The 15,863-nt window shown below is 38.9% G+C and overlaps 1 protein-coding gene across 2 annotated transcripts in view; it reads right to left on the minus strand.

Moving 5' to 3' along the window:
* Positions 1-15,863, minus strand: part of FBN1 (fibrillin 1) — a 145,159-nt gene that overhangs the window by 52,414 nt on the left and 76,882 nt on the right. For both annotated transcript variants that reach the window (XM_042039062.1, XM_042039063.1), the window contains 10 exons: positions 13,130-13,252; positions 12,068-12,220; positions 9,790-9,843; positions 8,796-8,921; positions 6,831-6,956; positions 6,182-6,301; positions 5,089-5,226; positions 4,043-4,093; positions 1,417-1,542; positions 408-632 (listed from right to left, as the gene is read on the minus strand). In XM_042039062.1, coding sequence (XP_041894996.1) covers positions 408-632; positions 1,417-1,542; positions 4,043-4,093; positions 5,089-5,226; positions 6,182-6,301; positions 6,831-6,956; positions 8,796-8,921; positions 9,790-9,843; positions 12,068-12,220; positions 13,130-13,252 — 1,242 coding nt within the window. The remainder of the gene's footprint in view (positions 1-407; positions 633-1,416; positions 1,543-4,042; positions 4,094-5,088; positions 5,227-6,181; positions 6,302-6,830; positions 6,957-8,795; positions 8,922-9,789; positions 9,844-12,067; positions 12,221-13,129; positions 13,253-15,863) is intronic.

Below are 15,863 nucleotides of genomic sequence, written 5' to 3' on the forward strand. Positions count from 1 at the left end.
CACCATTTCTTGGTTGTTCCACAGCAGAATTACATTTGTTGCACCCTTCACAAGTAAGGACTGCTCTTTCAATGCATCCAAAGCTGACTGCCCAGTTTGTTCCAGTTCTTGTACTGTGAGATGCCAGGAGGCAAAGTCAGGCACAATTTAACCTCTCTAGTGAGAGACACAAATCCTTTGTTTCGAGGCTGCAGAATTATATGGTATTTAATGGTCTGTAACATGAACTAAATTCTCTTGTATTTTATTTGGGCTTTAGTTGCCATGAAATCTAATTGGATTTTCAAATGTGCCTTAGGGTGAGTGAAGTGCCTATCACTGAAATTTTCAAACCCATAGGAGTTGTCTGATGGAAGAGTAAAAGCCTTCAGGATTTGCTGGCAATTAACCACAAATGGATCACATACCTTTAGAGAAGGGCTTCCCACTTATCTCTATCTTCGTAGAGAACCCAGGTCCCCTTGGGCAAAGAGCTTCAAACTCAGGAGTTCCCCTGAGAGGACACTCCTCACACTCGTAGCCCCAGGCTGCCCCCACGGAGCAGCAGCAGGCGTCCATGCGGTGCCGGCCCGGGATCTGGGCGGTGCACTGCTCGTCCTCGTGCTGCAGGTAGCAACTCTCCAAGCGAATGTCTGTTGGGCAATTCAACATGTGGAGAAAGAAAGAGAAAATTTAGTTCACTGCAGTGGATTTTTTTTCCCAAATCCCTTCACAGGACAGTTTGCTCCGTGTTTTGTGGACTCGGAGGACCATCCCAAGCTCACTGCATAATTCCTAACAGCAAAATATTAATGCTAAACTCAGACATTAACAGTTGAAGTAAGTCTAAAGCACCACTCTGAAAAATGGTGCTCAACACCTGAAGTAAATTTTGGATCAGAAAAGGATTTTAAACATTCCAGCTTGCCATACTTACATAAGGCCTTTTAGTTACTACAAGCTATGCCTTGTTCAGAGACAAATCTTGGGCATTTATTGTCATAAATGGACAAAGGTGCTGTGGGTGGGCAGCATATAAAACTTGGATATTTTGTTGCACCCTCCATCAAGGTGCATGGCGTGGCCAAGTCCAGGGCCACAATGGTGTGTCCTCCACTGTTCAGCCTTTGTGGAAGGTGGTTTCAGCAGGGCTGCAGATGAAGAGTGCTAAGAGCACACATGATCTGCAGGGATTTGTCAGATGAACAATCTGGAATCAATGCTACTCACCAGCTAGCAGATGGTAACGGGCTTTAGCTACTACTACTGGAATCTGCTCCTATTCCAACTGAACTAAGTTCATGTCCCTGACTAATTCCATTTGAAAAATGGGCAAAAATACTTCTCCTTACTTGTTAGAAAACATGCAGTGCAACCACTGGTCACTGCATAGATCTGCTCTTCCCTAGCAGACCTGTACACGGAATTAATACCTACCAAGACAAGTTCGTCCAGAAGCATCTAAAGTCATTCCACTGGGGCACTGGCAAACAAATGATCCCAAGGTATTGACACACTGCCCATTTGTACAGACCCCAGGAAACACCTCACATTCATTAACATCTATTAAAACAAAAAAAGAAGTGAGTAAGAGTAATCGCTAGCATGCTAAACATGAACAAATTAGCAAAAATATAGAAAATAATAATATTCTAATGTTTTTAGGATAAAATAAAAAACCGCAGCAGTTTACATGGCCTGAAAAAATTCAAAACATTTACAGTTCCCTAAGCAAGTCAGCCAGAAGCAATTAATTACAGAAAACTGCTGATGATCAGAAATCATACATGTTGCTATTTGCCATTTCTACATATACTGAAATCAAACTCAAAAGCAACAGGAAAGGGAGGGGTGTTTAAAAACTATATCCATTTTCATACTCACTGTGGGCCAGATATTTGAAGCAAATGGGCAAAGAAAGACCAAGATAAGTACAAAATGACATGCATTATTCCAACTAGAGTCAGTATTTTTAAAAGATTTTTGAGAATTTTTTTCTATCTGCATGTCTGAAAACTACAACACCATTTGAAATCTGGCCCTATGGCCTTGTCAGCAACTAGCAACTGTATATATATTAAAATAACCTCCTTACAACTACACACAGAGTTTAACTTCGTTAAGTAAAAACTGTATTTCGATACTTAAGAGGCAAATTTAGCACTTTTGGGTAAGGATATTTTGATTATATGCATTAGCTTGGCTTGAGCTCCAATAAATGTTTAGTAATCTAAGTGTGAGGTCCTCCCACCCAAGTCCTTTGTGGCAACTGCCTTGGGAAGAAGGCTCCAGCATAAACATGGCTCCAAGATGAAGAGTGACAATTTTTATGACAGGAGAGGATAAGAACAAGAAATGGAAAAAGAATGACTGGCAAACTGTAGATGAATACTCATGTATAGAGTAACCAAGAAGGGGGAAGGTTGGGCTGGTTAGGCCTCCAGACAAAACTCCTGGTGCAAAGAGGCTCTGCATCTCTTAAACCTCACGGAGCACGATGGAAGATAAACGCTGGGGGGCAAATCAGTGGCCTCTGCCCTTGAACAGATACTGTAAATTGACTGGAAGGTATGAAGTAAAGCCAGTGGATTATTAGAAACCACTGAAACACTCTTCACGGCCTGTGAGCAATATTGCAGCTGACAACTCCAGGGCTCACCCGTAAATGAGAGGAATGCTGCCAATTCAGTTTGCTTATTTCCTTGCACAAGATCTATTACTCATTTTACATGGGCTGCGTATGGGAGAACTGACTATCACCTTTTGGGAACTAAACTTACTCCTGTCTCTAACTTGCCAGTAAATTTCCTAGAGACCTTTCCCTGTCTTGAAAAATGCTTACATTGGTTGAAAACCAAGTAAGGCTTCATAATGTTACAAGGAAGGGAAACTACTCTGAAAAACCTGGGGCTATCCATGTCCCATTGAAATAAGAAAGATTAAAGCACGTAAGAGATGTAATCCGATGTGCTGGTAAAAGAAATGTTGAAAACAGTTATGTCTGTATCTTGGAAGGATAAACTTTCCATCCCAGCAGTTTTGAAAATGTTCTAAGACTTTCCTTGTGAAGAGAGATAGGTGGGCCCACTTTTTTCTTCTTTCCTTTCACTTACACACTCCACGAAGTGTTGCTGAGGTCAGATAAGTTATGTACAGTGGGTCTGCAGCACAGACATGCCAAGATATTCAGTCATCATTTGGAAAGCAAAGAGTATGTGTGAGGGTGTTCCTCTTTTCTTTTTTTTTTTTAAGGGAAAAAAACAATGTTTCTTTATGGAAGCTACATATGGGAGTAATTTTTAAAAAATATTTTAACTGCAGTGTCATGTCAGATGTTGTCAGTCAGGATGACCCACAGCAGTTTGAGACTCTGAGCTTCGGCATATTATGTAAATATGCAGTACTTTTCCAGGGGTTCAAATCAATTCAAACAGAGATGAAATAGGGTGGGACCTTCAATTCTCACAGAATAGTATAGAGTCATCTCATACCAAGCAAAAAACTACACATCTAAAATATCTTTAACCTTTTCTTTAACCAAAGTATAACTGTGTCCTGATGCTTTTTTTTTTTTTCTTTTAATAGGACAGTGAAAATATGTTTTGGAATGTATAAGTTTTCATATAATGTTGTATGGGAGAAAGTCAAGGTTAGGGGAAAAAAAAAAAACTAATGTGAACTACAGTCTTTGAACATTCTTTTTCTAAAGCATAGTGATGGCTTATCATACCACTGTATTATGCCATGTTTTGTAGTATACATAAGACACATACTTTGTAAAAACAGGTTACTCAGTTAACAGTATTTGAAGAGAAAAAAACACCTCCTTATACTGGTAGACATTATATTTGCAAGTGTGTACTTTGAGATAAACTGTGAGTAGGCAGGAATGTTAAACAAACTGAAACCAAATTCATCCCTGACATAACTCTAATGAAGTCAATGGAACAACACGAGGTAAGAACTTGGCACAGTGTTCTTCTATGCTAAATTAACCACTTAAATCAAAACACTGGCATTTTTTCATTCAAGCTCTGATTTATATTAAGGCAACAATAAATACCTTCACACAATGTTCCTCTTATTCTTGAATATCCCTTTTGACATATTGGGTCTGTAAAACAAACAAAAATGAAGTTTCAGAACACTAGAGTCCAAAACTCAACATTAATTTATTGTGCAAAACTGATCATGTGAAACATTATCTAGTTTATTGCTATGAGAAGTCTGAGTGCTTAGACAGTATCCCAGTAGTTTCTGAAATAATAAAGAGAGAAGATGGGGCAACTACATAAACTATATAGAGTGTCAGCCTTTATCCTCTTTTGCTTCCCATGTGTCTCAGCTAGCTAAACCAAAAGTGGTTATGATTGCTGCTTCATTCAAACCAATTAATTCATTTCACTTGATCACAGCACATTACAACCCTATTTGCCATGGATGAATGAGGATGAATCCTGTTAAGATATACAGAATGAAATTAACCAAAGATTTGAGCAAACTAGCAGCTTTCAAGATATAGAAATAACAACCCACACACATTTCTGCATTCATCAGCTCATCCCTGGGTTCCCAGCTCATCCCACAGTCCAGTAAAATTATCAAATGAATATGCAGCGACCTCAACCCATTTCTTGATCAACTCTATGAGTCTCCAGGTCATCAGTTAATCTACAGAGTACAATAAAAAGGGCTACTCCCTCTCCTCCCTCCATTACCACACCAAAGATCCATTTGTTGTGAACATTTCCTTGGGATCTCTGGGGAACATGCATTTATTGCTACATCATTAGGAACTCCAGATCACTAATTATGACAAACTGTGCTAAAGTAAGGCTGCAAGTTACAGACTGTAGGTGTGGTCCCTTCCCTTCAGTGCTTAAACTTGTAAAGTATTTACTGTAAAATCCATTTAGAATCTTCTATAGCTGCATGCTACCTCTCAAATACTAAGACTTCTCTTTTTTGGGACTGAATAAGGAGTGATGGCTTGATAACAGAACAACTGAAGTTATTTGTCTACCCTGTGCCCAACTTCTCTGACAATAATCTGGACCAACCTCAGAGGAGGAAAAGCCCCAGGCTCCTGAGGAAAATGAAGAGCATTACCTCGTTCACATGGTGTACACGGGCTTCCCCAAGCAGCACCTAGTGAGGAACAGCACTGGGACTTCAGAGTTGCTCCATTGATATTTATTTCACACCTTCCATTCACTATGTTCTGCCAACAGGTACCCTTGACAGTTTCTGTTTGGAAAAAAACCGATGTATTGTCATGCAGATTCTCTAGCATTATGCATTACTGTATTTACAAACACATGTGAATTTAACCATGAAAAAGAATCATCCTTTCACTATAATTTACTACATCAGAACTAAATTTATTTTAAAATCTCTTAATTTAACCTTCTCTATGATGGACTATAGCCTAAAATCATCCCAGCACAGAGCTCTTGCATATCCTAGTTTATGCTTATTGTCTTTAACAGGCAGCATATCAATAACACTCAAGATGTGAGTCCCTGTATTTATTATGACTCAGATTAGGGGCACATGCAGAAGAACAGAGTAGACATGAACCCTTGCTACATCTTCCATTGTTTTGCTAGATCCCCCAGTCTGGGTATTTTCCCATACAGGGAGTGGCAGAAGATAGCTAAGGATCAGACAGCTGTAGTCCTACAGCTTTCCTCACTGACTAGACAAGAGCTATAAATTACTGTCCCAACAGAACAGGCAAGAAAGGAAATGATGAGCCCACAGAGTATCTGAATCACAGCATTGTCTGTGGATGCTCTTGAGCTGGTCTCGACTGTGCATAACTTGTTCATGCTCCATCTCAAATAGAAAATTCCTTCCAGAGAGCAGATCCTAATTAGAACATGCTCACCTTTTTATAGGAGAAATTAAGGAGGTGAGCACAGACCTGAAGTACTAGTCTTAACCCTTCTGCGTTGCTCAGAAAAAATTTTCACCTCTTTCAAATCTGGCATGGAAGCACACTAAGCTCCCAAGTGCACTTCATGCACCCAGGGGAATGGTGAAAACAAGCACTTTCTTAACATTGTTTCTGTTACGTTTTCCACTATATTTATCTACACAAGTTATTTTAAAGTATTTTCTAAAGCTGGTGGTGTACAATGTTCACATGGAACTGGACATTTTTAACCAGCAAACATAAAATCTTCAGAAGAATAAATACCTATGCAGATGGTTCTGGTTGGATCCAAAGTACTTTCGGGAGAACATTCACAAACGAAAGAGCCTGGTGTGTTTTTGCACACTCCATTAACACAGGGGTTAGATTCACATTCATCAATATCTAGAAAAGAAACACACTGCTGCTAGTGCCAGAAAACATTAACAAAAATACATATGGCTCTTTTCAATTTAGGAAAAAGGGGATGAAGCTTTCCTCATAACCAATCTTCCTGATATTCCCCTTTTCTGTTATGAAACTCTTCACAACAGACTAACGTGCACGTGTCCCAAAGACACACTAACACATTAGAACTGTCTATGGCTCAAAAAGGGTTCAAACTAGGAGCCCTTTGGCTCTGTTCCTCAAAAAACAGATTTGTAAAGCTTGGGTTTTTCTCACCCTTGGCACAGTGCGGGCTCACTGATAGTAGTATATAGGGAGAGTAAATACAGGCTATTCCATGAGGTTATCTAATGGCTTCATTTTGGCCTTGTCTCTTCTCATTCTCCTATTTCCCCATAGAATTTATTTATGGTGATTTTTTTAGTTTTACACATTCTATCCCCATCAAGGTTCAAAGTATTTCTGGCACAATCTGAGAACAACCCAAATGAATAAAACTAGGATTAAATGGTGTGTTACCAATTACCTTCACATGTCTTTAGATCTGGAGTGTATACAAATCCTTTTGGACAGGTGCAGGTGAAACTTCCAGGGGTATTTCTGCATTGCCCATTGTCACAAAGCAGCATGTTCAGTGCACATTCATCAATATCTACAATGAAAATAAAGAACTTTTTAAGAAATGAAACATTTCTGGAATAGAAGTCAAGACTGAATTTCCCTCCCAAGAGCCACATTTCAGAAGAGACAAATAGGGCAGGGGGATGTGGTATGTGTGGAATATGAACACTGGATTCTTTTTGTAGACAACAGGTTTGCACAAGAGTTTGTATTTCCTTTCCTCACATATTCATATGTATGTGAGAGCCACACCACAGTTCAAAATAAAGCTGGGGATCACACTTTCATCCTGCCTTTATTGTGGACTAGGTCTATGAAGTCTCTCAGTCCCTGCACAGCAGCCCCCACAGCCATGAAAGAAACAAGGAGAGGATTGGTTTGAAAAGGTTTGCTGATCATCCTGGTCTTTAAGTCATCATTTTTTCCAGGCTGGCTCTGAACTGGCTTAGATGTTATGGTTAACAAGGCTAATGTAAGTCTACACTTGCTTCAGAGATGAAAAATTTAAATAGGATTGCTAGTGCTAAATTTCAAGAACCCTGAGGAAATCTTTGGAAGAACTGTGGTCATTAGAGAGAAGTTGCAAGAAGGTGGCAATGGGCCATGAATAGCAGGTGAAGACCAGGAGAGACCCAGAGAGCAGACGGGAACAATTGGCTAAGTCAGAGAGGCCTCAGAAAGTGTTGAGAGAAGTTGGGAAGACTCAGAGGGTCAGCGCAGCAGCTGGGAACAGCAAAAGTGCTAGGAAAAGAAGGGAGACTTGCAGAATAAAACAGACCATGTGGGAAGCTTCACCGGAGTTCAGAAAAATTGAGAGAGGGCCAGGTGGAACATTATGGGAGAATGGGAAACAGCTGTGATGGAGCATGGATGTGGCCTGCAACAGGGTGGGCTGGGAAGCGTCTGGAAACTCACAGATGGACTGGGAGAAGAGATGCCATCAGCTACAAGCAAACACTGGAATGGGACAGGGATGATTAAAGCCAAAGAAGCAAATGGGAAAATGGGATGAATTACAGTGTGATTTGTATCTAAGAAAGATCAACTTTTTTTTTTTTAATAAAGATAATGGATAGTTTAGGCTGGGATAACACAGATGACTTAAGCTATTTAGGTTTAAGTAGAGAATACAGAACCCAAATAAAATTACTACGTAAGCAGGAGATAATAGAAAGGAATTTAAGAATTTTAAGGTGGTTCCAGAGCTGGATGAAGAAGAGGTTACAGTAGGATATATTAAAAAAGAGAATTATCATGATGAAGTGAGGATATTAGAAATGCTTTCAAGGAGCAGTCTTGGGACTGGTCCTATAAAATATTCATTGTAATGCAGAAGTAAAAAATGAATGGAATCAAAAACTGTGGACAACACTAAGCTGGAAGCTATTACCAATACAGAGAATCAGGCAAGGCTAAATTAATCTCGACAACATGAACAAGAAAAGTAAGATGAAATATAATCACCAACATTCAAAACTTTGCAGTTAGGGACCAGTAACAATAACATGCTAGAAACCAGAACTCATCAGCTGAAGGCTAGTGAGAAAACTCTGGATGTAACTCCCAATTAGAGGTTGACTTTGATCCCACAGTACAACACATATTTGAGAAAAGACTAATCCACTCTAGAATCAGTTTAGGCAGGATATTCCATGGGGCAATGGAGAATTTCCGGCACGACTACACAAGGCACTGGTCAGACTTCATCAGAATACTGTACACTGGTCAGACCAGTCATGTTCAAGAGAAGGCTGCAGCCTCTGCTTTTATGAAAAGTCTAGAAGTATAGATTTGGATAGTTTAGCCAACAGAGTTTGAAAAAGGATATGATGATTCTTTATAAACACTTTAGGGATAAGACATTTCATACCAATGCAGTTTTTCCCAGTTGAGTCTACTTCATATCCAGGGTCACAATAACATTTGTATGTTCCATGCAGATTCTCACACCTTCCATTTGGACAGAGATCGGGATCCAATAAGCACTCATTAATATCTACATAAAGGTAAAGAAACCCAAACATCAGAGCCAGCTGTTGAGGGCTTCTAGGGGTTAATTCTCCAAACTAGGAAAAGACAGTTTCAATATCATTAACATTGGCAGCTCCATATTTATAATTATAGTTCTGACCAGGAAATTCACACCTAAATATTCACATCCAAGAGAAAAAAGCATCTCTTTAACATTCATTTATCTCTAGCCCACGGTCACTTAGGAAACTTTCAACTGTAGGTAAGAACTGGAATATTAAACTGGGGTAACAGATTAGATTTAGAAAAGCCCACGTATTAATACTCCCCATATCTCCTGATTCACAGCATTTCCAGATGGCATCACTTGCCAAAGCATTAATATTCCTTCTTTCTGAGTGCTTTTCCCTATCTACTGCCAGCAAATCTACTAGTAAGCACTGGCTGACTTAAGAGTTTGAAGTTTCCCAGTTCTATGACTACAAAGCTTTTATTGTAATCATTTCCCTCTTCTTTGTAGTTAAACAAACTCTGGCCTATTTCGACAGATGAAAACATGAGTAAGCTCAATGTTCAATATGTTTATTCTTCAGAATGATTTCACCTGAAATATGCAAATATAATTTACATAAAAAGTCATGTAGGTGACGACATTTCCCATAAATTTGTCATTATTTTATAATGGCACTTACATACACTCCAAGATGTAAAACAGAGGCCCCACAGGTGAAATGTCATGATCCTGAAACTTCATGCTCCATTCATTTCACCCTAAGCCTTTCTCCCATCCTCTTCTGTCACCATCCCCACCAGCATGGCTAACAAATTAAGGATATCAAGGTAACACTTTCAGACCAAAGTGCTATAGTTTGAATTACATTAGGTGATCTTACCATTCCCTCCTGCAGTCATGCCAGTTCCACTGCTGCACAGAGCCTGATATTCAGCTGGAAAAAATATTAAAATACTTATTGGAATATTCTTTCTTAGCTCATTGCTTTCAGCATCACCATTTACACTATGGCAATTATTAGAAAGATTATTAACATGCCTTCCAATTCTTCTGAAAATGTTAATAACCTCACAGTATTCTGAACCCGTGAAGCATTTTAGCAGATTCAGGGTCTGAATCTGCTTATGAAGATGGATGAGTAAAAACTTCACATGACAAACTGTGGCATTTAAGAATAGACATAAACTTCATGCTGGTCCTCCTACACAAACGAACCATAACATAATCACAGCAAGATTCTCCAGAACTTGTATGTCCAAGTCCTTGCTCAAGGTGCATGTTCAAAGAGACCAGGAAACACAACATTTTTTCCTACAAATCTTCCCCGTATTTAACTCCATTTAGCAGAAGTGTCTTCATGAGTTCACAGTAGACCAAGGATATCTTATCCTTATAAAAAATAAAATTAAAATATGTGTCAAAGCTTCTCAAATGTCTCACTGCTGGGTTCAAGTTCTTCTTCTGAGTTCAGGACAATTAATAGCACAAACTGAGAGCCAGCTCAGCATTAATTATTGCCATACAGGTCAACATTTTTCAATATATTTTCACTATAACAACATCCAAAATACTTACACTGCTAAAATTAATAAATATTAAAAATATTTATGGAATTAGCTGTGTTCTCTTTGAGAAAATCCCATGCAACACATCTCCCACTATTAACATAACCAGCAAATTAATATGTACCCTGGCCTGAATCAAATAATCACTGTCACTGCATGTGAAAGCAGACCTGCTCTGAATGTGCATCAACAAAATTTAGTCTAGAATGGCAGGAACTTCTGCAAATTGCTTCTGAGGAGCACAGAGGTCTTCCTTTCAGGAATATTTTTCAGTCTCTCTGGTAAAATGCTTCTCTAAGAAATCTTCTCCTTCCCTCCCCCACTGAAAGCCCAAAGAAATGCTACACTTCACCCTACATGAGACAGCCTTTTTTTGACAATTGAAGAGGTGAGGAAAACAACACAGGAAAAATAGCTTACACATATGTAAATGTTCCAATAAAGTAAATCAAACATAACACTGAAGTCAATGATACAGAGTCCAGTATTTGTGGAAGATTTCTACTCTACTGTACAATAAGAAAGGCCCACCAGCATCACCAGAGGCTGCTGGAAAAGCTCTTTTCTATTTTGCTAACACGTCCTTGGTGTTTTGCTATTCTAAACAACACACCAAGTTATAAAATGGTCATCAGCAAGTTCCTGCTGAAGAGCTCACATCAGCCCTACCAGCCTAATTTGTTCCAACTGGTTTTGTCTCCCTAATGCTTTCAGAAAGCTATCGTAAAAAACAGATTTGAAAAATAAATCTAGAATTATTTTTGCCTACAAAGCCAATACCATGGTAATATGACACGCCTTGGAACTACATACCAAATGGCACACTTTCTTTATATGCAACAACAAATTTGCTGAGTGACAAGAAACACTTGACCAATTGAGGTTTCAAACCAGCTCCCTGCAGTCAGTCACCTCCATGAAAGCAAGGTCCTTTAATTTACTGGCTTCAAGGCAAGGACTGTGTCAGCTGAGTCTTGTTGGAAGAAGTGTTTTCCTAAAACACTTCTGCCCACTGGAATGGTTAGGAGTGCTTTCTTGCCAGAGAGAAGTTATGTCCCAGACAACTTCACTTGGGGGGGATTTCAGTGACAGACTCAAGTATTCGCAAGAAACTGAACTGGACATTTGTTTGTGCACTGACTACCCAAAGGTGAGGTACTGAATAAACTGCTTCGGATCACTTGAAGGATATAGGAGTCATGCAGCAAACATCTGATTGGCAGGTGTACATAAGAATTTGAATCTATGAATTAATCAAGTTTTTTCCATTACTAACTTGAGTTAAAAATTATATTTTTTGTTATCTACATCTACCAAAATACAGTTTGTTGCCTAAAAATGTCCTGTTTGTTTTTAATGTGCATAACAAATCCGGACCCAGACATTGTAATTTACTGTTGCTTTAAAAAAATATCTCCCGTAGCCTTAAAACATACAAAACAGAAGACTGTTCAAAGTATGTAACACATTATACAACAATTTAATCTCCTGATTTAAGTTGCAATGTTAATAAAAAACTTTCTTCTACCTTTCCAAAAACAGTTTATCAACAGAAATGGTAAATTAGAAGATTTACCAGTGAACATGGCATACCTGAATTTTGTGCTGGGCAGGGCTGGCAAGGCTCTCCAAAGGCATAGTCCGTGCTGGCACAGCAGCACTCTGACTTTGTAACTGCACCCGTTAATGGTCTCACACATTGGCCTCTCTTGTAGCCACCATAGCATGTGCTCCGCATATGTGTATCTGAGGGAAGAAATCTCTCTTAATCCTGCCATAGCCAACTATCCTGCCATCAATTATGACAAGTATTAAATGCAGCTCGGGTGTCATAAACACCATGAAATAGCTGTCAAAACAACGGATCTTTCACTATTTCCCTCTGCTTTTCAGCCACCTATACCCCACCCCCACCCCCCACTACTTGGGACAGGAATTCTTCTTCCTCATGCTCCCAAGAACTCAGGCATACAAAGTGTTACTGCATTTACTGACTTAACATACATTAGTGAACTACTAGGCAAACAATCAGTTCTTAACCTTGAACTAGTGAGAAGCTATGGGGAAAATGGACAAAGTCTTTGCTCTTTCTCTGCTTGTAAAAACCCAAGAAAAAGTCATTAATGCTATTCCAGTACATAAGACTTCATATGTTTATGTTTTCAGATCCAGGGGTGATTTTTCTCTTTATTTAAGAACTGGCCCACAAATGGCTGTCAGGCACATTAGCATTTTATAATCAAACACTGAGCTTGTACAGAAACAGGCAGAAAATTGGGTACATCCCACGTTAAAAAGAGGTGACAGTAATTAAATCTCTGAGCTTAGTGACAAATGAAGAGTTTTACATTGACAGAAACAGGGCAAATTCTCACCTACTCAGAACTGATACAGCACTAGTTACCTCTAGTCTGTATAGTCTACCTGACCTTGTGATTTGACCCACACTTTTTTTCTCTTTAAATAAAAACGAAATGAAAACGGAGCAAAATGGGCTATTACAGCAAGCATCCCAGAGCTGTTAGTATCCACTATAACTACGACCCACCATTCCATGAAAAAATGTTAAATTCTACATTCAGACTTGATCTGTCCATCAGTCTAGCATTGATGCCTTAACCTTGGTTGATTGTGACTCCATTAAGTTTGTCTTACCAACACAGACACGTCCATCCAGTCCTACTGCAAGGCCAGGGAAGCATTCACATCTGAAAGAGCCATCAGTGTTCACACAGCGCCCGTTCATGCATATTCCATCTGTCTCACACTCATTGATGTCTGTTGGAGAACAGAACGAGCTTTATTAGAAGTTAAATTACATAGTGTTCAATGCCTGGCTGAAACTTGCATTTGTGCAGCTTATTTTCAATGTATCCTATAGAAAAATATCAAGGGTAAATGGATAGTAGTTCAAGTAAAGATTTTGTTAGCAATAGTGATGAATTCGTTCTTTGAAACAGAATAAGAAAATGCCAAATTCAGGAGAAATAAACAGAACAAAACGATTTTGCTCTCCTTGGAGAATAAAAGGGGCTATATTTTCCTAGCTTGTTCCCAAGAGGTACATGTTCTGATTTAAGGGTCATTCAGGCAAAATCATAATTGGAGGAAGGAAGAAACGATGGCTGCTAAAACAAAGGACTCATGTAGTATATAACAGGACGTTCCCTTTCCGTATTAACAGTTCTTGCTGTAAGAGATCAGTCCAAACAGCAAATTGAATCTTTTACCTCCCCACAAGGTGCCTTCACAGGGCCACCAAAGAATTTCCTTTCCTCCTGCTCTGGGCTCAGTTTCTGGAAGCACATCTGAATCTCCCCAGTCAGTCGCTGCCCACAGTCCCTGTCCCTCTGGTGATCTGCATGACAATTGGGTTTTCCTACTGGATGCTCATTACAGCCCATTTTATAAACTTTAAATGAACAGACTGCACTCCAGCCTTGAAAGGAATTTGTTAATGATTTGAGCCCTGAGTAATTGCCCAGCACAAGCCACCACCTTTGCCCAACACTGGCATGTTGAACAATAAGGCCCATAGCAATGAAATACAGGAATGAAGCCTTATAATATTAGACTATCACAAAGGGATGTTAAATTAGTAAAAAAACTACATAGGCTGTGTACCCTGCTAATAGTAAGATCATTCTCTAGATGCAGAGAGCGTATCATCATTTTAGAAGTGATAAAAGGAGCGTTTAAAATATTGTTTGGAAGTATGTATAACCTTTATAAAATAATCACTTCATAACAATTCTCCATACTATATACAAGAGACAGTGTGTGTGACAATTTCCTTTTTTCTGACCTTAAAAGGGCAAATTGAGAGTGAAACACCTCTGTGTTTTACTTAGTTTGTGTTGTTTGGCATAAAACACGGCTTGTATGATCCAAGATTCCTTTTTCAAACTGCATTTTAAAATAAAAGCTATATTTAAGTACATGGGCTCAATTCATTTCTACTTCATCCTGCAATCTTTTGTTCTGTTTCAGACAAATCTTAAATGCTTTTGCCACTTTTAAATTTAGTCCTTACTCAGTGGAGATAAAAATGGAGTTGGGATTCAAAATGAGCCCTTATTATTTAATGTTGTAGACAGTTATTTTGGTAGACAACACTGAACTCCTATGACAGATTCTCCTACAAGCTTTAAAAAAAAAGGAAAGTTGGTTTTTTTTAAGGTTATTTATAGAAACAGAAAGGCAAAATTACTTCTTTCCCGTTTCCTGTAGTTCATTTTCAAAAAAAGATTTTGTAAGCTAGTAAAGGGTGACATGTGCCATCTTTTTTCTTTTGCACCAATTTAGGAATGTGTTGGAAATACTGCTGCAGACATTTTTTGGAAAGGTAAAGTGGGTCACTTAAAATGGTGCAAATCAGCTGGAAGCCTGGTTCCTGTAAAGATGTGTAAAAAGCCTCTGCTTCTACCAGGGCTGAGATTCCATGGAGTTAATCAACTTTCCACACAGGCATAAAGTCCAAATTTCTAACCTTGAGAACACTCCGCTGTCTTCTGTGGTAAAAGTCACCATTTGGACAACTTAAAATATACTCAGCTTGGTTCTGGAAAACCAACTAATGGATTTGTTCTCCATGTTCAATGAGTTTTGCCTTTTCTGTTTAGCTTGCTTAGCAGTGCTAGCTGGGTACACAAAGTCCTCCAATTTTAACCAGGAAAAATTTACTCAGACTACTAAACTACCATTTTCAATTGCCTTGCAATGGCTTTCAATTCAGGGCATTCCTGTTTGATCTAAAGATGAAACAATGTATGGAACAGAAATAATGCTTCAAACTTCTGCCTGCCCAGTATTTCTGAAAAATCAAGCAAATCATCATCGAAAGCAGCTAATGGTGAATAAATTCAGCATGTCTTGTATTTCAGGGAATATACAAGGCTATGGTGTAACATTCTTTTCTGGCATGTTATTTCAGAAAGTCTAAGTGGAATTTTTTACCAGACAGCCGAGCATATGCCCTGTACTTATACTTAAATTCCAATTTTATGGAACTAAGTGTTAATTACATTATCCCCATCTTTGGGTTAGAAGCCTTTCTTACTGGCTGAAAACTCAGCTTACAGTGCATCAAATGAGATGGTTACAGAAGCAATGAGTTGCACTCTTCCATTCCTTTGTAGAACCCCTAGTTTGGCAAGAACACATGTTCAATTCCCTATCAAAATTGCTCAGGCAGGAAGCCAATTTGCTGCAGAAATGTCAGTTTGTGCATACACATATTCCCAACGTGCACAAGAATTCCCTGCACACCCAAGCGTGACCTTAGAGTTGTAGCTGGTGTCAGATTTTAATGTATGCACTTGACAAACAAATTCAGGATATGCAGTGTCAATAATGAGTGTTTCAAAGACTTGCAGTTCTGTAGGACACC

The sequence above is a fragment of the Corvus kubaryi genome, unplaced genomic scaffold, assembly GCF_017639235.1.
Source record: "Corvus kubaryi isolate FWS band 111438036 unplaced genomic scaffold, C.kubaryi_AGA036_p1.0 37394, whole genome shotgun sequence".
Lineage (NCBI taxonomy): Eukaryota > Metazoa > Chordata > Aves > Passeriformes > Corvidae > Corvus > Corvus kubaryi.